Genomic DNA, 23,572 nt, shown 5'->3' on the forward strand with positions numbered 1-23,572 from the left:
TGGCAGGACCTGTGTCCCACCCACCCCAGCACAGCCGCCACCAGCATCCAACACTTAGCCAGGGGTGCAGGATGCGGGATCAGGCCAAGCCCGGCTGCAAAGGTGAAACCTACCCTCTGCTGTCCACACCTCCCCTGACGAGGTCCACAGACGTGCCCAGCATCAGCACCAAGTGCTGGAAACGCTCTCTTAATAAGAAAGGAAATAAGACTATTAGTCTGTAGCTGCCTGGCACAAGACCAAGGGTTGCCCCAGGCATCTCACCAACACCAGTTAAAACATACCCCATTTCCAGCCGGGAACAGCATGAGGACACACGGTTTCAGATAATCCTTCGCATGGTCTCCAGCGGTGCCGCAGCCTCGGGTGAGCCTGGCTGCGTGCGGGGCTCGCTGCTGGGGCACCCCTTGGCTCCAAGCATTGGGGTCCCTCCTGCACTTTCAGAGAGCCACCGTTCGTCACCCCTAACACACCTCAGTCCCTGCCAGGGCCGTTTTTTGTGCTGCTCTGGCTCACCAGGCTGAGGATCACCCCCAGGGCCCTCCTCGCCGCAGAGGGCACCGTCCCATCCGCAGGACGCAGCCGGTGCATCGCCCAGCAGCCACCCGTGGAAAAAGCACGGACAAACACCATGCACGTGAGCAACGGCTTCTCCGGTGAGCCGAGGGACTTACCTCTGCAGGGAGCAGCCGGCGGCAATGGGGCGCAGGGTCTCGCCCAGCAGCGCCCCGCAGGCAGCTGCCTGCCCCGGCGGGCAGCCCGCGGGAAGGGGCCGGCGAGACCGAAAGAACCAGGCAGCGGCACACACGCAAAGGACGGTTTTTATTGGGATTCTCGTTGTATGAGAGCAGTTGTACTGACCAACACACAGAAGCAGCTTAGTTGTGCCAAAATAATCCTTTAAAAAAATAATGGCGGAATTAACTAAGTGTGGCACATCAGTCACAAATTGCCGAGGACTGTAAACTCTGAAGATAGTCTCTGTGAGAAGTACTACTGGAACGTGCAGCAGCATACACCGGCACGGGGCACACCCTCCTCTGCACAATAAATATGAAAAGAGCCAAGTACATAAAACAAAGAATGATTTTCATAGATACAATATCTAAAGTTATTTACAGATACTGGCTTTTCTTACCATTAAATTACACATTGAAAACAGGTTCTCTTTCAATATATTTCTTGAAATCACTAGTAGCTATTCATGTGATTCTGCTCCTTTTTTTTTTTTTAAAGGACCAAATGTCGTCACTGAAACAGTGCTTGTAAAAACGCCTCTCCTAGGATGCTCCTGCTTTATTCTGTTTTTCAGACAAATTTTTATTTGCCACCTCACCTGCTCTCTGATCTCTCCTTCTTTTTAAGGAAAAGGTGCCTGCTACAGCCGGGAAAGCCTCTGCCCAGCCCCAGAGCCAGGCAAGCCCGCAGCTGCACCTGGCCTGTCTCCTTTTCCAGTCTGGCAGCACAGCGAGTTACACAAACCGGGACAAAGCCTGACCCTGGATGAACAACCAGCTTTCTGATCCTGTCCCCAGGTTTTCTAAGGAATCCCTGCTTGGGCACACATCAGGTTTGCAGCGCTGGGCTCGGCACTACCCCAATCACAGCACATTTCTGGCGGGTGACGCTGAGAAACCGCAAGAAACAGCCCAACACTACAGCTCACTCCTCAGCCGCAGAAAGAAAGCACCATCAGGCAGGCGTGAGAAGGGGGAAATGGTAAACAAGGCAAGAACTACTACAAGGAGAAAGGCAGCCACCCCCTACCCGCTTCGGGAAGCGTCTCAACAAGAGGCGGCTTCAGCAGCACAGCTGGCAAAAGCCACTTTTCACCCGCAAGATGTCATTCAGTTAAGCCCTGAAGAGCACATACTTCAAGCTCCACCACAGTGGAAATTAAAAGCACGTGCTTTAATACCATGAGTATTCCTCAAACTGCAGAGACCATGATTGCAACTGGAACTATTTTTAGCAAATGAGTTATCTGATGAGTATCGTGCTATTTCTGTACCTTGCTCGGGAAGGAGGTGTCTGGTTTGGTTATCTACAGATGTGCCCAGCTGCAGCAGCACTCCAGCAAACGCGTCTGGCAGGCAGAGCGCGCCCGCTCAGCGGGCCCACGCCATGGATGGAGGACGGCAGCCCGGCTGAGCCCCGCTCCCCGCCTGGCCAAGCCTGCCCGGCGGCGACTCGCAGCGAGGGGCTGGCTCGTGAGGTGGTTTCAGCTCGGGGTGCGCAGGCTCGCCTTCCCGACACCCCCCGCAGGGACGGCCCCTGCCAGGGTCCCGGGGGTGCCCGCTCCCCATCTCAGCCGCAGCGCGGGGGTGGCGAGCACAGTCCTGGCTGCCCAGCTCTGCAGAACACCTCTCCCACCTTCATGGGCTCTAGCCTATTTTTAAGGACCAAGTAATCACCCTGAAACAGCAAAAACCACTTTCAGTACCTACATTTTTGCAATCATCGATGCCAGTCTTTGCCCTAAACCCAAACCGGGCTGGTGTAAGGCACCACTCCGAGCAGACCTGTCCCCGCAGCCTCTCCGGGCTCTCCCTTCCACTCACTCATTAACCTTAGAATTAAAGGGCTTTGCAAATACCGGAGCTTTTTCAAATATCAAGCCGATTCCTTGCCCCAGTTTAAGGTCATTAATTCTCGTTAACCCAGCACAGACTCACGTGAATACAAGCTTGCTCTCTGTAATGCTGAGGAATGAACAGCGGATTTAGTAACACCACACTGAGCGTTTTATTTGCAAGAGTTTTTCAGATGTTTCTGCATCCACGAGCCACTGCGCTTCGAGACAGGCCTGACAGTGCCTGCAAGTCACTACGCTCGTAACAGAAGGGTAAGCTGGACGGAGGGAAACTAGTTCAACTTTATTATGAAAAACAGAATAAAGCTGGCTGATCCCGCTTGAAAGGAACTGCCATTTCTATACATATACGGAGCAGAAATTCCGTGGAATGTCAGAAGTTGGAGAAACATGTATTTAATAAATAATATAAAATGCTTTTTTGTTAAAATAGAATTCTTGGTTTTATACCTACATAGCATAGCAACCTTTACATAAACAAAATAAAGCTGAGTCTGTGATGATTAGTTTAACACAAAATAAAAATACAATTTAACAATAGTATTAAAACACCCAATGTTCAATTCACAGAATATGTACACCATGGAATAGAAATCAACCGAAAACAAAAGTATATTATCTTGAAATTCCTCAGACGTTTGGATATACATATGTTCTCTGTGTATTTTAGATATTTTCCTTTTTTTTACAATATTAAAATTAATACTATGCTTTTTCAAAATACGCTTTTCAGATTTTTTTAATTTGTAGAATTGACTCATTCCTTACATTAATCAACACAACTAGAATTATTTACTTTGTACTGTACACTTCAAAATAGTCCTTCCTCCATATATATTTAGAGTGTGAGCATTTCAGAGCTAATTTAAACTGTATCATTGCCATCTGCTCTGTGGGGAACAGTGAAACCAGTGTGTGACTGCGAATGTCTGCAGGATGTAGATATGGACGTGATACTGAAGAACCACCTAGTCCTAAAACTGATCAGCTGCCAGGAAAAGAGCAACACAGAGAGCTCCAGGTATTTCACTGTTCATGAGCTAATTTACTATCATTGGAGACTGTAAACCTACAAAACGTCAATGTGCAAGTCATCACACGTACTGGGGGCTTGATCCTACTCACGGCAACGCTGCTGTTGGCCTCAAATGCGCAAAATCGACACCCCGAGCAGTTCTAACGGACACCAACAGCATCCACTTGTACGGGATCACAACTCGGATAAAGAGGTTTGGGTTTAGCACCAAACACACAACATTCCCTATTATCTATGCACTGGACTGCAAACACCTGCATTTATAATAAAACCAAAGCCAACCCAATGATCCTATTTCCCTTTTTTCCCCTTGCAGAAGTGGGAGAAGAAGAAATTCCTGCTGCATTTCTAAATGAGAGCTATTGAAATTAAGGAAAATTTGAATGCTACTAAGCTGAGGTATATCTCCTAGAGCTGTGTGCTGTCACGCTGGCACAGCGAGCACGGCACTGTCCCTACCTGCCAGGTTTCCCATCCACGCATCCTACTATTATTAGCATGCTCCGAGTCTTTGTTTGTGAAGCCTAACAGAGGGTAACACATTGGGAATGTCAATGCAAGTTGGATCAGCTCCAGCATTTACACCAGCAAGGCTGATCTCCCAGCAGCCCTGGGTTAGAGACTCGTGAGACTGCAGCCGTAGACTTTGCTGGACTGGTGACAAGACATAAAAGCTCAAACATAACTAATATAAAGCAGCTTTTATACTTAGTAAACTGGATAGCCTACAGTTAGATGAAGGTTTAAAAAAAAATTAGTAAATGTTCCTTTGTTTCATGAATTTGCAAAATAATTATCAAATAAATTTGATAACAAGAATTACCTAATTTATACCTGCAATGATGGGACATCTCAGCTGACACCGTGTCCAGGAACACTTTACGGCACCGGCTAAGCTCGTGCCCAGCTCCAAACAGTTCCTCAGTCACACTCTGCTTGCAGCAGGACTAACCGGTGCTTTGCTTCTCCTGCACTTAAATTTCGACTCATAAAGGTCTGATTTTGGCAAGAATTTGCTGTATCCCTACCTTGAAACAAGACATTAATTTAGAGCAACTCCCACATATCAAAAATGCCACCCTACCTCAGAGGGAAAGGGAAAGGAGAAGCACACCGCACAGGGCTGCAGCTCTCCTAGAAGTCACTGCGACCCCCCCGAGCCCAGCTCCTGCAGAAACCGCACATCTTTCTACAGTCACGTCACTCACGCGCTCGCTTCCCAGGATCTAGTTTTACTGCATTTGTCAGCTTGTACGTCAGAGACAAAGAATAATTAGAAAATAATCCCTGCAGCACCAAAGGCATGTGGATGTGTCAGGGGAGCGTTTAACATGGCTCTATCTGGCATGTAATTCTCTATTTTGAAATATAAGAAACAATTCCCGTACATGCTTAAACCTTCAGTACGGCTGATTATTTTTTAAAGGACTTTCAGATAATTTGTTTGAAAATCTGGGTTTAATCATTCACTCAGCTCTGTTGATGCCTGAAGCTCTAATTTCTTTTATTTCCCTGAACATAAAAAAAGTCCTACAAACGTGGTCAAAATGCATAAAAGACAACACCACGCCTTATGTTCTCTGTGTTCAACAGATTTTCTACACGTACAGCCGAAGATCCCCATGTAAAACAACACCATCAAGAATCACTGTCCAGAAAAAAACTTCAGAGAATTTGGTACCTAAACCAGGAACGATCAGTTCGGAGCAGTATCTAATATTTTGCCTTGAAGGGTAGAATTCCAGCTCTCCCTCCACACCAGAAGATCCAGTCCCTTCCAGGCGGAACCCCACTTGTTACTGGGATCCCAACTTCCCTCACACGTACACGGTTTTCGTTACGGTATCTTTCTCTTCTAACAGCACAGTCGTATGTGAGTCACAAGTATAAAGCTGTTATAAATTGTCGATAAATCAGTTGACTGAAGAAAAACAAATCTTTTACTATTCCACTCCCATCAGACACTGGTGAGTGGTGTTGACCGACGGCACAGCTCAGCTGCCAGCTGGTTTCAAATCGCCATGTACCCAGCCAAGGCAATACGGACCACGCTAATGAGCACGTTCTAGGGCCATCCCAATTCCATCACACTTCAAAATATGCATATTTCCGTAAGTCAATACACAGCCTTCATTTCATATAAAATCTACGGCTTTGAGGCACAATTTCCCCATCACAGATCTGTCCCTCCCCGCCTCACAGACACCAGCGTCCAGAATCACAGAATCATTAAGGTTGGAAAAGACCTCTAGGATCTACGGTATGCTGCATCAGAAACCACAAAACTCTGCCAACAAGGATTTAGCGTAAAAAGCAACCATGGAAAACAACTAAAAGAGAAGAATGGAACTGATAATCAACTAGGAAAGTATGAACAAGTTACACAAGAACTATGAGCAGTTTTTATCACAATCGGAAGTTTTTTTCCAAATCAAGACGAAGAATAAGAGCTTTGCATGGTATTATAGGAAACGCTTAACAACATCCAGTGCACAGTCAGCACAGTTAGATTAGACATTTTCTGTGCCACATCTCGGTAAATACCACAACTGCTCCTTACAGAGGATGCTGATGCTAAACATCACTTACCAGTCAGAATGACAAATTTGAAAAATAAATGGGAACGAATGGGGAAAAAAGTCATTAAAAGATATCACCTGACTCACACGGGGTATCTTCCAGAATGCATTTTTCCTTTTATGCTACACCAGATGATCAGACAGAGTTCGCACACGTGTGAAAGCACATGCTATGCAGAGTTAAGCCACTCCCGCTTCTAGAAGCAAATACATCCGATTTTATTATCAGTGTGTTCAGGATAAATACTTTCAGAATAATTCTCCTATTTTTGCCAATTTGTACTCTTCTACAAGGACACAGGTCTAGAACTCTGTGGTTATCTGTTAGCAACACAAGCTAGACAAGCCGTGCACACCACGTGGACAGAGTAAGCTGTTGGTGTGACTTCTGTTCCCGTTTACAGAGATGCAATTCCCATCGTCTTTAGGGACCATGAGAGTTGTACCACTGTAATTAGGCAGAAAAGGTTCTCTCAGGTTTTACTGAATCAGGAAAAAGCTTAAATTAAACCCTGTCCTATCTCTCTCTTACAAAACATCACAATAACCAGGCAAAGGCTGACTTCAGATGCTTAAAGCTGTCGAACAGTTAAGAGATTGTATCTTTACTTTAGCAAGAGTTTCCACATTACACAACTGATGTCTCAAGTAGAATTAATAGAAATCTGGCATTTGACCAGCTCGTCTTGTCAGTTCCATCCTCAGTATCCTCAGACTGTTTTCAATGTGGACAGTTTGAACTCTCTAGAAAAGAAAATTAAAAATCCTTTTGCAAGCCGAGCCATGTGATGTGTGCACGAACCTCTTGAGCTGAGCTACAGTGACAGTCTGGGATATCTAACGCTGAGAACACACTTGCTTAATGTTTTTGTGTACAACAGAGAAGGATCCACAAGTCCCATAACTGAAGAGCGATCCAGAATACGTACCGAGGTACCCAGACATTTTAACCCAGTACATGCACTAGAATGCATTGGATTCGAATAATTTCTTTTTAATTTTTAAAAAGTGCAGTTGACCTGAAATGGAAAAGAACTGTCTTTATGTTCACTGTAAACTTGTCAAAAGGAATCTGCTCTTTAAAAACTGTGCTAAAATAGTCAATTTATACAACAGAGCACTAGATGAAGCTACCATAAATTCCTCTTCACCAATTATTACTCTATTGTGTCAGTTATAGTACTGCATATACGTAGAAGAAGCAAAACGGTGGTAGCTACTATTAGTGAGTACAACAACCTAAGTGAATAATTTGAGTTCAATGTTTCCATGAAGTAGCAATAACACTTAAACCACAGGACAGTTAGAATTCAGTACTTTGAAGTGCATAAGAGTCACACTGTTGATCATCAGCAGTATGGAGAAAGGTTATCATAAAGTCAGCAGTAATGGTCGGAAAGAACATGGCAACACGACAGATTAAAGGTTATCCAACATGGCAAGTCTGCAGCTCCTTCCACAGTTGAGGGGTTTGTCGGTATTGCACACCCAAGTGTGTCCCAGCCAGCAGTAACCATTCCAGTCTCCAGGCTTGGCACGCACCAAACAAGGGTATTGCAGAGAAAACAGTGTCTTCCTTCCATCGGTAGTTCTAGGGTAATGGACCACGTTTTAGACACCGCCAGGGTGTGGGAACGCATGGGAGCAATATGCAGCCTCTATTTCCACCACTGCTAGGAGCATGAATTCACTTGCCATTGTTGCAGTCTTCACAACCTCTAGACACAGAGTTCTGACATTATCCCACGCTGTAAACGTCTAATTCTTCCTCTTCTAAGCACATCCCGCGTCCAGGATTGCACAAAGTAATTCACAAGGATTCTGTGGAACTCAACATGTTCACGAAGTAGCTTTCCCTAAGTGAACTTAGTTCTCTGTTTCTCCTACAGACCATTGCTATTCCTGTGGCTGAGTGGTGGTTTTGAAAGCTCTACAACTGTTGAGCGAGATTTATTGAGAAACTTTGGAGCCCGACGCAGCAACCTCTGTGCCTCAGTAAAGGCTTCTGTCAGCTCTTTTTTCCACTGAACAAATTCTGGGTCACTCTGAAAGAGATACAGAAGTAGTTTGGCACTTCATAGTAAACTGCCAATAGTCTTCTCTCTTAGGTAGCACTTTTACGCAACTTATTTTAATTTTCCAAAGGAATGGGTAACTTTGGATATTGAAAACGTGCAGCCCTTTGCTTCCCCGTCACCCCGGTGAAGCCAGGCGAGGAAGCGGCAACTACAGCCACTCAAGATGTCATGAGGACTTGTGTACTCCCTCCCTTACAAACGCATTAGCTACCATGAACTAACTGTGGTGAGATGCGTGCCAACAAGGCCTTCGAAGCCCATGTAGGTTGAGAAGTTTTGAAGTTTTTAGCTATTTATTAAACTGAACTAATTTTTGGCCCAAATACCACTGAAATCCATGACAGAAACGGGCATAGCTGCAGCTTTCCTGCTTCCAAAATTCAAGTGCGATAAAAACTTCCCAGTTTTGCTTAGGTTCAGCTTTGCTTCGTGAAGTACACTTAGTTAATGCATAATGGAAGGACCTGGAAACTTTTCAATTGTTTTATCATATATAAAACAATCTGATTAACAGTTACTGAAAAACAAGCGTCTCACCTCACACTGTAGGACAAACTGTTTTCCTCCTTTAATTCTCAGTAAGATGCATTTCTTATCTTTAATTTGTGTTTCTTCAACAGATACTATTTGTTCCATTGTCAGTAGGTTTTGCTGCAGTATTTGCAAAAATAAAGCAGAGAGATGATTCGAAAAAAACCTGTTGCCCACCAAATAAAGCTTCTATCTAATTTTTCCAGACTACCCATATAAATTAAGTTACAAACATTAACAGTCCTTACACAAACATTTCTTGATTTCTGAAGACTGGGTCATGAACTAAAGATAGATTATAAGGTTAGAGAGAGATTTAGCAAGGAGCTTGGTTGCTTCAACAGAGACAACGAATCATAAGCTAAGAAAGCCAGTAATGACAGCATGAAATAAGAATCTACAAATAGGTGTGTCTACAAACAAAATGTTCGTTAATTTCCCACAAGAGAGTTGCATATAATTTTATATATTTTCCAAGTATTACTGCTGTTATAAAAAAGAAGGCAATCTAACTATTTCAAAGACCTGAAAGGGAATATTTAAGCACTAAATATTCACAAAGAAGCAAACATAAACAGTTTGCAGAAAAACTTTCCCTATAGACTGTAAGAGGAGAAGAATGTTTTGAAATTCCAAAACCTTACTTAACTAAATACACAAATGATCTGCCTAGCACATGATCACAGCTGGACTAAACTAAAGTTACTATAGCATTTTCTTTGAAATAAAATGCTATAGCATTTATGACCTTACCAGTTTATGTTTTTTTGTATAAATAGTCCAGAGGTCCTAAATGAAAAACAACACCGTGAACTATGAAATTCCTTTAAAAACATAACAAAACAAAGTAAACAGGTTTCTCAAGTCAACTTTGTTTCCTCAGCGCAGTGCAGCTACCCATTAACCACAGCAACACTCAAGGTAAGTTACTCAACTCTACTGGCCATTTACTCAGACAGAACTCTTACTTCCACGGGAGGTAAGCCTGAGCATGAGTTCTCAGATTTCCCTCAACATCCACCTGCCTTTCGTGCCCTTGGAAGCTGCTGCTCTCTGGAGTAACCTCACTTACCCGTGACTCTCCTTCTCCTCGCCATTCAAGTCGGTTTGGGAAGAGGTAAAAGTAACGACGCTGCCACTGAGTCAAGAACGGGTTCCCCAATTTCAGCATGTATCCATGCATAATACAATCCTTCCCAAGTGCATAATCTATAATGAGAGGAAACATTAGTTTGCAAACCAAGGTACTGTCCAAAAGCATTCCGCAAATCTGCTATGTTGAGAAAGGACACAGTCCTGAACACGATGTGACTCAATGTGCTCTCACCAGGCTTGCAGTCGTGCTTCTGTGTGCACAGGCACACACAGAGCCAATTCTGCCTTAATTGCACGACCTGATGCGGCTGCAGGGGAGCCGAGAACAGAATTTGATTCTTAAAAAAGTATCTTACTAACTATTTAAAAAATAATATATATTGCTATCCAAAGTTCAGAGTTTCTGATGCAACATCCCTGTGCAAAACAAGTGAAGTTTGCTGTAAAGGACCTCCTGTTTTCTTTCCCGGCTTCTTTGTCATGAAATCAAATCCCACATACTCTTTTCTCAGCATACACCATAAACAAAAACGATGAAAGGCTGTACATTATAATCTTTAGAAGAGAGTACAAAAGATTTTCCAAAACATTATGTCATACAGCATTTCAAAACATTAAGAAACATCTTAAGAAACATGATACTGACTAAATGAATTCTAACAATTACTGGTGAATGACAGTAATATGAGAGTCTGTTGTGTGGAACTTCAAACACATGAACTACTATCTAGCAGCAAAAGATGCAGAGAAGTGTATTTGACAGATTACCTTCCTCGTGGCCAAGCTGCTTATTTTTAGCCCTTTTTCTGGCCTCAATTTTATCTGTGTCTGCATTTACTGCATCATAAACAGTTTCTGCTACTTCTTGCTGCCAACGCTCCGATATTACCAGAGGGAAGTTCTTATATAATTCCTGGTCACTATCAAGCAACTTGCAAGAGAAAAACAACATAAAAATCCAACATTTTAGTAACTTTTACTATTCCTATCCCCAACAGTTAATAGTTACCCATATAACAGTATTATTTTAAAAGATATATCGAACTCTAACCTTACCAGAACAAACAGGTGCAAACAAGAGAAAACACAGATACTAATTTAAGCAAAGATATTCATTTCTATACAGAGAACAGGCCACTTGTTCAAAACTTGTTTGGTTTGATAGCTCTAAAAGCCTTACTTCGTTGCACAATCGGTGTTAATAAAATGTCTAATTGTGTTAAAAACTGTCTCAGCACAAAAATTCCATAAATAAGTGAGAAGATACCGTTTACAAAATGATGCTTTCCACGTTTCCACAGTTTAATTTTACATTCTTAATAATTGACCTTCAAAATTCAGCAGTGCATGCTGCAGACCTCGATTTTCCCATATAGAGTCTTTTCTCCCCTAATCCTTAACTACAGTACTTGAATTGAGTTATACTGAGGGAAACTAAAATTCCTGGATCTTCAGGAAGGACTGTTTGTTGCTTGACACAGCCGTATTCTGGGTTTAGCCACAAGGCACTTTGACGCAGTACAAAAAGCAATCAATGTTTTCCCTATAACTTTATTAAAAGTTTTCCTGTGGGGATGAGTTTAAACTCTCTACAGCAACTCCTCAGTTCCTTCAGTTTCTGTCAAACAGTAGAGAAACTAGACCTTTCTTTTGGAGAGCAAGACAAGGAGGCATCCTTTGCCTACCAGACCGCGCTGGCAGAGGGCAGGCTGGGCCCAGTCCTTGCTGCAGCGGAGTGCCAGGGCAGGCAGACCCTGACAGAAGGGCACGCATGCACACCGCTGCTCAGAGCAAAGCCAGTGCCGCCAGCCACTGCTGCAGCACACACTACTTGCAGGCGCAGGACAGGAAAGCCTTGCTCGATTCTCCTTCTGCAGCCAGGCCAGACGCTCCCAGAATGGATATTCTCCTCCTTTTCAAAGATCCATAGCTATAGCACAGCAGGAAAATAGACGCTGGATCTGAAGGCAGAAGACCTCTCTGCAATTCTGTGCGAGTGGCTTACAGGGACTCCTTACGGCATCTGAGGAATAGGGGAAAGCCACAGCATCCACTGTTGGCTTTCCACTTTGTAACCTCAAAGAACACGTGTTCTTCTCGGTGTCACAGGACACTCTGCAGTATAAATATAATCCACAGGGGCAACGGAGGAGAGCAAGGCACTCAGAACTGGCGTCCTCACAGGCACAGACGACTCCTGACACCTTAACGGAAGCTCTGACTGCAGCTGACTCAGAGGCACGGATTATTCAGTCCCTTCTAAAGGACTGTGACGTCCCAGTGAAAGTGCAGAGCAAAAAGCTATACATGATATCCGTCACTGACTCACGACTGAGAATAAATTTATCTTGTAGGCAGCCTGAACAAAGACTACATGGAAGTAATCTGGCTATACAATTTACAGGCCTTGCTGAGAATATCTGATCCCCTCAACAAATAAAAAGACCACCTGGTTTCTCCTTGCAAAATGTTCCTCCAAATTACGGCATTCTAGAACTGCAGGAAATTGGAATCCTGTTAGAGTAACACTGACTCTGAAGATGTGGAGTTTTCTGGGATGAAGAATATTTTGGGTTCTCTGCATTTCTCTTTAAACACATACAATCTTTTCTGTGCCAACTTCTGTAATTACAGCAGGTGACACTGACAGACAAGTTCCTTTTTAGGCACAGTGAATACTTAACATGGTTTTTTGCTTATAAAGTTTAGAGCAATTAGTTTCTCTGCTGACTCACTTCTGTAATAACAAGAATAAAGTTTGATCTACTGAAGAAATCTATGATAAAAATAACAAACAGGACAGACCCAAGCCAAGCACTGATTCACCTCTTGTCTCGAAGTACCAGGGAGGCTTCAGAAGAAGGGATGAATACGCAGGGCATGGTACACCACCTCCATGCAAGTCAGAAATGGGCCAGCAGGTTTAACTTCTCTTTTTTTTTTTCTTTACATTGTTTTCATTAGATTTTGGATAATATCAGAATCTGAAAGTTTCTTTCATCACTTTACTGTCTGATAAAGTTACCACCATTAATATACAGTTTGTAATTTGTAAGGGTTTTCCAATGCACTCTCTAACCATGAGGTAATACTATTAAAATAAGGTTTAGTTCGATTCATCCAAGCTACCAGAAACAAATTACAATTTATAAAACTACAAACCATTAAGTATTCTTGAAAATCTGAGGAATTCCCAAAAGATGTCTGACCATTTGAAATATTTGCTTTATCATGTAAAACTTTTGATAGGAAGGTAGATTTCAGTCAGTCAATCTAAAAAATAAAACATAAGGACTTGGCAAGCAACAACAAACCAGCCAACCAGCCCAATCTCTTTCATAACAGCATGGATTAAGTTTCCAAACTTGAAAGCAATTCCTTGCACATCCAGTAGCCCCTGCAGCAAAGGAATGGCACGCACACATGAAAAGTTAAGCACAGCAGTCACAGTGCCATTCTCCAGCTATCGTTTAAAGTTGTATACCTTAATGCCTTTAGTGTCCTCTTCATCAAATGACCCGATATCAAAAGCATCTGCTGCATTTACTTCTCCCCGGGGAGGAATCAATGGTGGAGGATACTAGAAATTAAAAGCAGCATAATTAAAGACAAATTAATGGACATTATTTAAATCCATTCTGTAGATATATAGGGCCCTTTTATCTTTTGCACAAATTACACAACACTGCAAAAGTATGTCCCTTGAAATTAAATTTCAGTATGAAGAAGTTCTCCACTCCTTTAATAAATGTTCCTCCAAAAATTCAGGGAAAAATCCCTGCAGCTTAGAGACAGCTAAGCAGAAGGAACCATGCAGTCATTTGACCCTGAAAAAGTAATAATTCAGTACTACTGATCAAGAAGACTTGTAGTAATGAATATACAGCAGTTTTCATCATCAATCTTCCATGTGTTCGTGCAAATGAGTACACGTGCTGGGGACTGGAACCCTGAAGTCTTCTGTCCATTAACAGTTTGGGGTTATTTTCTTTTTACTGCTTTACCAAGTAAGCTAAGGTTACTATCTTAATCCTTTACCTTTTGTAAATAGACTTGCTGCCAATCAATGCCTTTGAAGAAAGGATGTTCTTTTACTTCTTGTGCACTGCAAAATAAAAGTAACTAAAGTCAACAAAATGAAGGGGCTTTTCAAATATATTTGAGAAATACAAAGCCTTCAAAGGTCACAATTCTATCACTTGAAAACATCGGTAAAATGCTCTTTTTTTCAAGGAGAAAAAAAAGTCTTCCTAAGTAAACAACAGAAGAGAAGACTTTCATATGGAAACACTGGAAACAGTGCTGTAGGCCCGGCAGCAATTACTCTTGTTTTGCTTTGGTATTCCATCATTTCAAACAACAAACAATACTCATCTGTTGTCAGATCCCATACACTACTAAGCAACGAGCTTACTCCACTCCATTTGATCTTATTCATATTTTATGGCAAAATAAGCAACTATTCTTGATAGGCCCAAGGCTGAAAAGCAATCTCAGGTTATTATCACAGAGGTCTCCATGATAAAAAACCCTCTGACTACCTCACTGGAATTTGAGCTAGCCTCAGTCTCAGGTGTGCCAAGCAATTAACAGGTATCACACATCACCAAGGGTTTCTCAACAGTTCTTTACTCCTCTCATGGTTTTCATTCCTAGGCTCATGCAAGCAACACACAGGCTTTTTAAATAGGTGATAACAACAATTTCAGTTAACAGCTCTAAGCCAGGTAAGCTTGGCAGGAGCAAGTAGGGTTTTGTAGTTAATAAACAACAACAAAAAAAATGTCCTTTTCCTTAGAATCATGAAAGGAAACAGGTACATCTGGAAATAAAGGCAACCCAAAATGAAGCAAGTATTCACAGCTCTCTGTGCTTGGTGGTTTGGGGTTTGAGGCTTTTTGTGTGTAATATACTCATTACAGCTATAATATAAGCAATAAATTTTTGCTATCAATATGTCTGAATCAAGTAATATGATTTCATGCCAAAACAGATCAGGCAAAAACATAAAACCAACACAAGTATGAAAAGTATGAACACCATCCAATGTAAGCATGACTGCAGAGATCTCAGGGAAGTCTCCCATGACAGAAATGGTCCACAAATTTGTCCCAAACCAAAGGAAGCTGAAATGTAATTCCATGTAACAGCACTTTTTAAAGTCCTCTTTCCAAAATTAAAATCATCACAACAGGAAGCAGATTTTCACTTGAGATGAATTCATTCACTTACAGAGAAGTGGAAATTTTTAAAGGCAGTGGTCCAAGGAAGAGACAACACCTACCTTCTTCCCTGGCATCCAAGTCTCTTGCTAACATCCCGCTGCAGGAGCCCTTCCAAAAGGGACTTCAGTTCAGGAGAAAATGAATCTGGTAGCTCCACATTCTGTGAAAAAAAGGAGTACAAAGAGAGACATTTAATTATAGAAGTAGTGTCATCTGCTTTCCCCACACAGGAGAGTAGCTGTTCTTTGATAATGTTTGTAAACAACTCTTTCACGTCTAAATGCAGCTTTCTCAGAAAGCAGGCTATATAGTTCCAGTTTTTAGAGGAAATGGGACTTTACTAAACAGAGGAATGTAACTGCAACTGTCACCAGGCTCCTTACCACGGTGAGCGTCATCCGGTCGATCTCGTGCTTATCTTTGGTTTTGTGCTGTCTGAAAGGACTGTGACTGTAGAAATAAGAAAATGCACTAATAAATGTAAAGCCATAACATATCATGTTATTTCAGCTGTGGCAACCCCAGGAAAGACTGTAGCAGCCTTTTAGTCCCATTCTTCCACTTCATCAATCCTGTCCTGCAGAACAATAAAACAAGTAGTAAAACATATAGCATTTTCAACAAAAAAAAAGAAATTTTACACACAGCATATTTTGGCTACTAGCTACCTCGAAAATATCAATGTTTGATCTCTTACAACTTTTTTTTTCTTTTCTTACTAGAGACCTGCACCACTTTGCAAGAAAGTTTATCTTTTCCCTTTTCAGGACAATTGCATGGGGTAGACATCAAAATCAAATTCAGAGAAAAGCAACCGTTCGTTTTCTTTAAAGCCTAACATAGACATCCCTGAAGATTATCAAACTCGGGGAAATCTGATCTAGTTACTCCATATAAAGGCAAGCAGAGAGTTAAGTTTATTCCTAAACGTACTGATCTGTCCTTAAAGACACTGTTTCAAATGCCTTACCAATTACATCTGTGTCTCCCCAAAACCAGAAGAGGTTCATCTAACACAAAAACCCTGAACAGCTATCACAACACGTATTTAAAAACATTGATCTATATACAGAAACTGAGTACGACCTGCAGAACTTACCACTCATCTATATGGGAAGAATGAAGCAAGATGTTAAAGTAAGTAGATGAAACATAAGATAATCACCGATACCACAACATTAGTGACTAGGCAGATAACTGATGATATCTGGTAAATTATCATCTTTATCCCTTTCCCACTTTAAAATTCTGTTTTGAGTGTGAATTTTTCCTTTTACTGTAGAATCACCAAATGGTTTGAGTTGGAAGGGACCTTAAAGATCATCAAGTTCCAGCTCCAAGCTATAGAAGACCTTAGAATATTACAGATTTACCATGTGGTACTTAAACAACAGCATGAAAAAAAGCAGAAACATTTTAGGGAGATTTTTAAATTCCATTTAGGATATATTCCCTGTTTCTTAATTTTCTTCAAAAGCTTGAGGGAATTATATTTTTCAAAATTAAAATGTTATTCACTTATCAATACATCAGTTAGCTATTATAAAGAATTTCACCTTGCCACATGGCAGTGTGTGCTAGCTTGTTGCAACTGGGGACCTGCTACCCAAGAGCCATTTCCCTTTTATCCTCAAAAATGTTTCTGATGAATGGATCTGATGGACAGACCAGGACTTCCATTCTTTTGTTTTTAGACATGATAGGTAAGAAGGCAAGAGTAAAAGGCTAACATACAGACTCATATACTTTGACAGGCAAATGATTCACTGTGGACTTATGGGCAGATTTTATGCCAGACTAAATTTACTAAACACCAAGAAATGGCACCATGTGCCCAACTCTTGTTTTGGGATGTAACTTCTTTAATTGGCTTCAGAACAGATGAGGAAGGATAGTTCACAATGAATAATGCTTTGGCTTCTTGGCCAACCACCGGTACCACCCCACACATCTCTGTCAGGAAGACTCACAGCCCACAGAGATGTGAAGACTCACAGCTCTCCCTGTGAGTTTCTGTGGTAAATGGGACCAATTGCCCCTAGGGGCTGGTTTTTTCATCACACAACTTCAGGGCACGCCAGAGTCAGTCAGATGCCCTAATCCTCTGTGCCCAAGTGACTCAAAAGGGAAAGGTCTCAAAAGAAAAGGCGAGGAGTCCACAGCAGTACTGCGTGTGAAAGACGCTCTCCTCTCTCCTCCTGGCAAACCCAAATTGTTGTGGGTCTTTCTACCTAGAGATTTTTTCAATGAGTGGTTTGAGAGATATAGTAAAGCTCACAGCTGTGTGATGCTGTCCATACTTAAAAATACTTTTTTTTTTCTTCTTACAATTTAAGCACCATTTCTTTCTTTATTTGCATCCTTACATTTAGTCTATTTTGTGAACAATTAAGGTTAAATCGATACAGCTCTGTACTTCAATTCAGAAGTCACACCCTTACCTTCCCTTATACAGTGTCTGGGATAGAGGCAAGAGCTTATAATCATGTGCAAGGGCACAGGATGATCTAACTAATGATCAACCTTTACAGAGAAGCACTCTGAAAAGCTTAAAAGATTTTTTCTGTTTTGCCATTAACACTGAGGATGCTATTTTCAAGAAACATTTGCCAATCAGTGCTTACTAACTGTTCAGATAAATCCCTTAGTCTTAACAAATTCTACCTAGCCCCATAAGTTTACTGAGAAGGTAATAGTTGACAAAGCTGTTTTTATCATATCCTTTTGTACACCAGTACTGTTACAGGCCAGATTCAGCAAATGGAAGCATCCACACATTACAACTTACCCAAACACTACAGAAGGAAAGACTGAGTATAATGTAAGAAGGGAACAATGCAGCCAAGAGTTTCACCATAACAGCAGGTCTTAAGCACAAAATGAAGTCCATAATTTAACAGGGCTGCTAGCGTATTTAAGCAATGAATAAAGCAATGTCATTTAAAATACTAACAACTGCCAAGAGATGAGTAAGTTGCTCATCAGCAGAAGTCAAAAGAGTGGATAGAACATCTGCCTTCCTCACTGCCCTCCACGGGTACCTAGTAAGGGGAGCAGGGCTTGTGTTTTGTTTGTTTTGGAAGCAAAAAAAAAGCCTGTTTTAGTCTCACGTGCAGACCTGGTTTAAGTTGGCATGTAAGCAACGGTATCAAGAGATCCTTTTAGATAATATCTAACACACATTAGTATTTCAAGGGACAGACAATGATGAGGCCCAGGCTAAAAAAACAAGCACACGGGATGTAAAACTTCACTCACCCTCTCAGGAGTTTGAAAAGCATGCAGCCTAACGAGAACCAGTCTGCACTGCTGTCATATGCTGTTCCCTTCTGGAGCACCTCTGGAGCCATGTATCCATGGGTACCTCTGAGAAGCAGAGAGGGACAAAACCTTGGTTACAACCAAAACTACAATTGCTAAAAAAAAAAAAAAAAAACCACAAAAGAAAAAAACCACACAAAAACAACAAAAAAAAGAAAATTAAAAAAATCAGCCTTTTCCCCATAATATAGCCTAATTTTGAAATAATTAATTTTAAACATGATTTTATTTATTTTGCTTTTTCTTTGACCACATGTACATACACATGTTTTCTGTCTGTATAGATCTACTGAGGAAATACCTTAAAACAAACAACAGAACTGCAGAAATGATTAGGCAAACTGAAGCAGCTACAGCAAGGTTTAGCAGAATGAGTCAGTAAGTGGGCCTTCTGCCTAAGAGTGGAACACAAAAGAGAGGTGGAAAAGTTGCGTACTCTGTCCGCTCCGTTTGTAGGAAAGACGGACATCAGGCCTCCTGATATTTCAGGCCAGATCACCCCAGGCCTGGGCCATGCAAGACTGAGACCTGCTCTCACCCACAACCCCAGAAGCAGGGCAAGCAGAGCTGCCTTGTGCTCTCTCAATGTGTTTCACGTGTTTCCATCCAGATAACACCCGTGTGCTAGATTTAACAACAGGACACCTCTTCCAGAAGTCATCGCTGGTCACCACTAGAAAGCAGTCACCATGTGCTGCTTTTACCCTTGACGTAATTGGAACATAAGAACTTTTTCAAGAAGCTACTGAAATGAAAATCTTTTCAGATATGACAGGATGAAGCTTTCCTTTTGCATAAATTCTGAGAGTAAATCAGGGAAAAGGAGGACCTAGGAATAAAACATGCCATATAAGATGTGGAATCCACACACACAACCCAAGAAATTCAGATCCCATTTATGACCTGATGTCAAGAGGCAGAAAGGACCAGCATTTGCCTCCAGTTCTACAAAGATCCAGAAAGAGAAAGATGCAATAAATCCTGGTTTTTAGTCAGGATCGGAATATTTAATTATCCATTTAGGACAATTAAAACAATCTGCTACTTTAACTCAGCCAGGTTCTTATCTTCTCTGAAGAGTGAATCATCTCAAAATAATGTGTCATCTTCCAGCCATGCCTACACATCAGCTGCTACAACTGTGCAGGAAAACAGAAAGAGGAGACTGAAAAGCCTTATTAGAGTATCCAGCTTAGCTGTGTTATAAAGCCAGCCTGTGCCACACAAGTGCTGTTTTTTTTTCTTTAGGCAAAGTTAAATTATAAAGACACATAAAGGACTTATTTAGCAACAATTATATGTGCAGCAAAGCTACCATACGTAATACTTACACACTAGCATGGGGCTTCTTTTTGGAGAAATCACAAGCCAGCCCGAGGTCTGATATCCTTACATGCCCGTGTTCATCCAACAAGATATTTGCAGGCTAGGAACGTAGAGACACAGAAAGGTTACTGCTGGCTATCTTTCAGTTGACAGAACTACAAATTCTCAGAGCACAGTAACTCATTCTCAAACATCAATACTCTCTGGTGATACATAATTGCCTTTTTTTTTTTCGTCAATAGATTAGATACTTTCTAGACAAAATCTTCATTCTAATGGAGCACTACCATCAACTCCAGAGGAGATAATGAAATACTGACAAATAACAGAAGAAAAAAAACAGGCAAGGTTTGAAATGGAAAGCATAGGAAAGAATAAATCCGTTTTGGCCTCAAGTCCACATTGCTTTTTGTTCTTTCACAGAAGGGTCTGTAGGTTCTTACATCCTCTACTTACAACCTACACTCTGTGCTCTCTGAGCAGCTTTCTTTCCCACTTTTGCTGTCATTTTGCTGATGGACACCTCTCTTGGAGCAGTCCTCAACTTCCCAGTCATCAGTGAGACACCCCCGAGCAACTGCCTTCCTATGAGTCTCCCATCACAGACACTCCTTACGGGGCTCTCAGAAATACAGTACACTCTAAATTAATAGCACCATTACGATGGTAAGTGAGATGAAGAATAACACTGCATGGGATTTATTCTGACCCCAAGGAAGCATCTCCGAGGCCAGCTAAACTAGATAATAGTGCAGATTAGAACTACGTTGAAAAATTATTAGAAAAAACAGCCAAAGATAAACAAATAATCTGTATTCTTCCCAAGAAAAGGTTTCAGGTAAGATACTTCATTTAACTTACCAGCATCTCTGGATTGTTTGCTGCTATCGAAACACCACCTGTGTTAATGCTGTCACTATGTTAATGATTACCTTTAGGTCCCTGTACACCACAAAGCGATTGTGCATGTGTTCTAAACCCAGGATGATTTCAGTAGCATAAAACCTCATTTCTTTTTCAGAAAACACTCCGTGCTGGGAGAGGTGGTAGTGCAAATCTCCTCCTAAAATTAGAAGGATTGAGATGCAATTAAAAACAGAGTAAGATCTTGCCTCACAGGCAGACAGCATGATTTAGGGGGGAAAAGCATAGCATTTGTAGGCTCTTATAACCTGTAGAGCATACAGGAACCCAGACATACACTCTGCAAGTACGTATGATGACAAAATACCTCAGAAAGTTAATAAATAAATTTGATCAAACTGAAACTCCTTTTTAAAAATACATTTATTTCATACATATTTGCATTCAGTGACTAACCCAGCAACTGAGTCTTAATGCAAGATTTCCACAGCAAGTAAAATGCAGTCACATACACAAGTTTCTGGAGAACTGAATAAATTAGCATACAGAACAGCCCAGGCTGGGAGGGACCCCGACAGGTCATCTGCACCAAAACATTCAAATAGTCATGCTAGGGATGTTTTCACACTTTCCTAATCAAAGAACAAGCACACTACAGTGTCACTCTGTGAGCTAATCCACATCATCAACACATTAAATTGTAAATATTCCTAGAAAACTGTTTCTGATCAAGCTACAGATTTAAAATAATCAGTTACTTGAATTTGACATACAGCTTAGATTTTAATGAGAATCTTCACTTGCAAAACACCAAAGCCAGTCTCTATTACTTACAGAATATGAGCTCTGTTTCTCAATTAAACCTCCAGCTTTGCAGTAGAGTATGTGCATATGTGCTCCAACACCTTCAGGTGCTTACCGCACGACCAGAGTCAGCATTCAAGTCCGAGTCCCACAAGTACTGACCATCCTCAGCAAATAAGGGTACTGCAGTATGTTCTTTCCCCTAACTGCCAGTTTCTCTCCCTCTGTTCTCACAAGTGCTATGCTAAGGCTTCTAGGTATAATTTCTTTCCTTTGAGGAATGCTTCCCCCATCTATTTTCTTTGCAGAGCTGTTTATAGTAGCCCGTTTATTTTTATTATGATTACTCTGATATTCCCTGATCTCCTCATACACTTTTCCACATTTCCTTAAGCTTCCAGCCTAGTAGGCCCTTTGGTATCTTTATTTAAATATGTTAATGTTATAAAGTATCAGAGATATTTGAGTCTGTTCTACGCATTCCCTGCTTTAGATCAATTTACCCCTCCTGCTCACAGGCCAATGCTTCCCTCCTCAGATCATTTTTCCTTCATTCCCCTTACGACCTCAGCAAGTCCTTCTGCCAGTATTTCTGTAATATCATCATCTGCATGAGCCTTGCTTACCATTCATGAGGTCCAGAATGAAACAGAGTTTGTCGGGGGTATGGAAGGCATAGGTCATACACACTATGAAAGGACAGTCCTAGAAGGAAAGGAGCAAAGAGTTAACCTTGGGAAATAAGCAAAGTACTACTTAGAGCAGATAAAAGTACATGTGATGGTTTTGCTATGATATTTACCAATATTCATATTAATTTTCTAGAGCAATTTGTGTGCTAATCTACATACTCTGATGTTTCACTTACAGTTCAGAGCTCTTAAGATTTTGCTACCTCGTTTTAGTACAAAAATAAAGCTATGACAAGCCAAAGGCTTGAAAAAATGCAGGTAGCATCACTATCTTCTAAAGACTTTCAGCTACAGCATATTACAAAAACATTTATCTGAGTTTGCACTAGACTTACATGAAAGATACATTAGAGCTAACAAGCTTTAGGCCAGCTCAGAAAAAAATGAAGCTGTTCCCATGAAGCATAAAGGATAAACACCATTTCCCACAATTGCACGGCCAACGTTCTGCCATGAGTCTGAGTCACATCACGTACAAAATCCCAAAGGAAAGAAGTTTTCACCCTCACCGATATCTTAAATGTGGCTACACTGGTAACACCCTGTCCATGCCGCCGAACTCCCCCTGCAGAGCTGCACAGTGAGGCACTCTGCCGCTCACTGCTGCCCCTCAGCTCTCCAGCAGCATTTGCAACAGATGATTAAAAGGAACATAAATACACTAGGAACGAATTCACAACTCTGATGCATATGCAGTGCATGGGAAGTAAGAACAGCAAGGTCCCAATTATGCCCACCACAGAAAACAAGTACGGTGGGTGCAGATCTAAGAACATCACTGCAGAGCAGCCACGTGCAGGGATAGATTACGTGGAGTATATTCTCACTTCTTGATGGACTTCAACTTTAATTCACACAGATGTTTCAGACAAGCAGCCATTAAAAAAATACAGCTGGAAAAACACCTCTTTACTGCAAGTGACCGTTTGGGTCACAGTGTTGGTACCTGTGTAACGCACATGCATTGAAAGACGCCATGGCGAGAAGTTGACAGACCTTCCTCTCTTCATTAGGGCTATATTGGATGCAAGTGGCTAATTAACAGGGAGTGGCTATTACCTTGTCAACCCCTTCTCCAAAGTCATATGAAACCAGGGCTGTTCAGTTAGTCTACAACAAAAACGTAGGACAGATGAAGGTCTGACCCCAAAGCACGGAGGCTGACAGGAAGACGAGCTAAGACTAGCTTAACTGCTGACGAGCCAGGACAGCACGCAGGAAGCACGAATGTGACCTAACGTGACTTAAACAATGTGTTAATTATTGTTGTATTGATAGTGAAAGCTCTGGGAATCTCTAACAGGAACTCATTTCCTTCCCAATTTAGAAGCAGCAAAACACGGTGGCCTTGGGCAGAGCGGGGGCTGCGGGACTGCACTCGGGGTGCCCCCTCGCCGGCCCTGCCGAGCAGGAAAGGGAGGGAACGGC

At 41.7% G+C, this 23,572-nt stretch overlaps 1 protein-coding gene across 4 annotated transcripts in view; it reads right to left on the reverse strand.

The window, feature by feature from the left end:
- Positions 1–803: 803 nt before the first annotated feature.
- GRK3 (G protein-coupled receptor kinase 3) overlaps positions 804–23,572 on the reverse strand; it is a 78,312-nt gene continuing 55,543 nt past the window's right edge. For all 4 annotated transcript variants that reach the window (XM_075110814.1, XM_075110813.1, XM_075110816.1 and 1 more), the window contains 12 exons: positions 22,079–22,157; positions 20,717–20,847; positions 19,790–19,884; positions 18,396–18,503; positions 15,521–15,587; positions 15,197–15,297; positions 13,951–14,017; positions 13,397–13,492; positions 10,681–10,843; positions 9,890–10,026; positions 8,824–8,937; positions 804–8,253 (listed from right to left, as the gene is read on the reverse strand). In XM_075110814.1, coding sequence (XP_074966915.1) covers positions 8,092–8,253; positions 8,824–8,937; positions 9,890–10,026; positions 10,681–10,843; positions 13,397–13,492; positions 13,951–14,017; positions 15,197–15,297; positions 15,521–15,587; positions 18,396–18,503; positions 19,790–19,884; positions 20,717–20,847; positions 22,079–22,157 — 1,320 coding nt within the window. In that variant the 3' untranslated portion in view covers positions 804–8,091. The remainder of the gene's footprint in view (positions 8,254–8,823; positions 8,938–9,889; positions 10,027–10,680; positions 10,844–13,396; positions 13,493–13,950; positions 14,018–15,196; positions 15,298–15,520; positions 15,588–18,395; positions 18,504–19,789; positions 19,885–20,716; positions 20,848–22,078; positions 22,158–23,572) is intronic.

The sequence above is a fragment of the Phalacrocorax aristotelis genome, chromosome 15 (assembly GCF_949628215.1).
Source record: "Phalacrocorax aristotelis chromosome 15, bGulAri2.1, whole genome shotgun sequence".
NCBI lineage: Eukaryota > Metazoa > Chordata > Aves > Suliformes > Phalacrocoracidae > Phalacrocorax > Phalacrocorax aristotelis.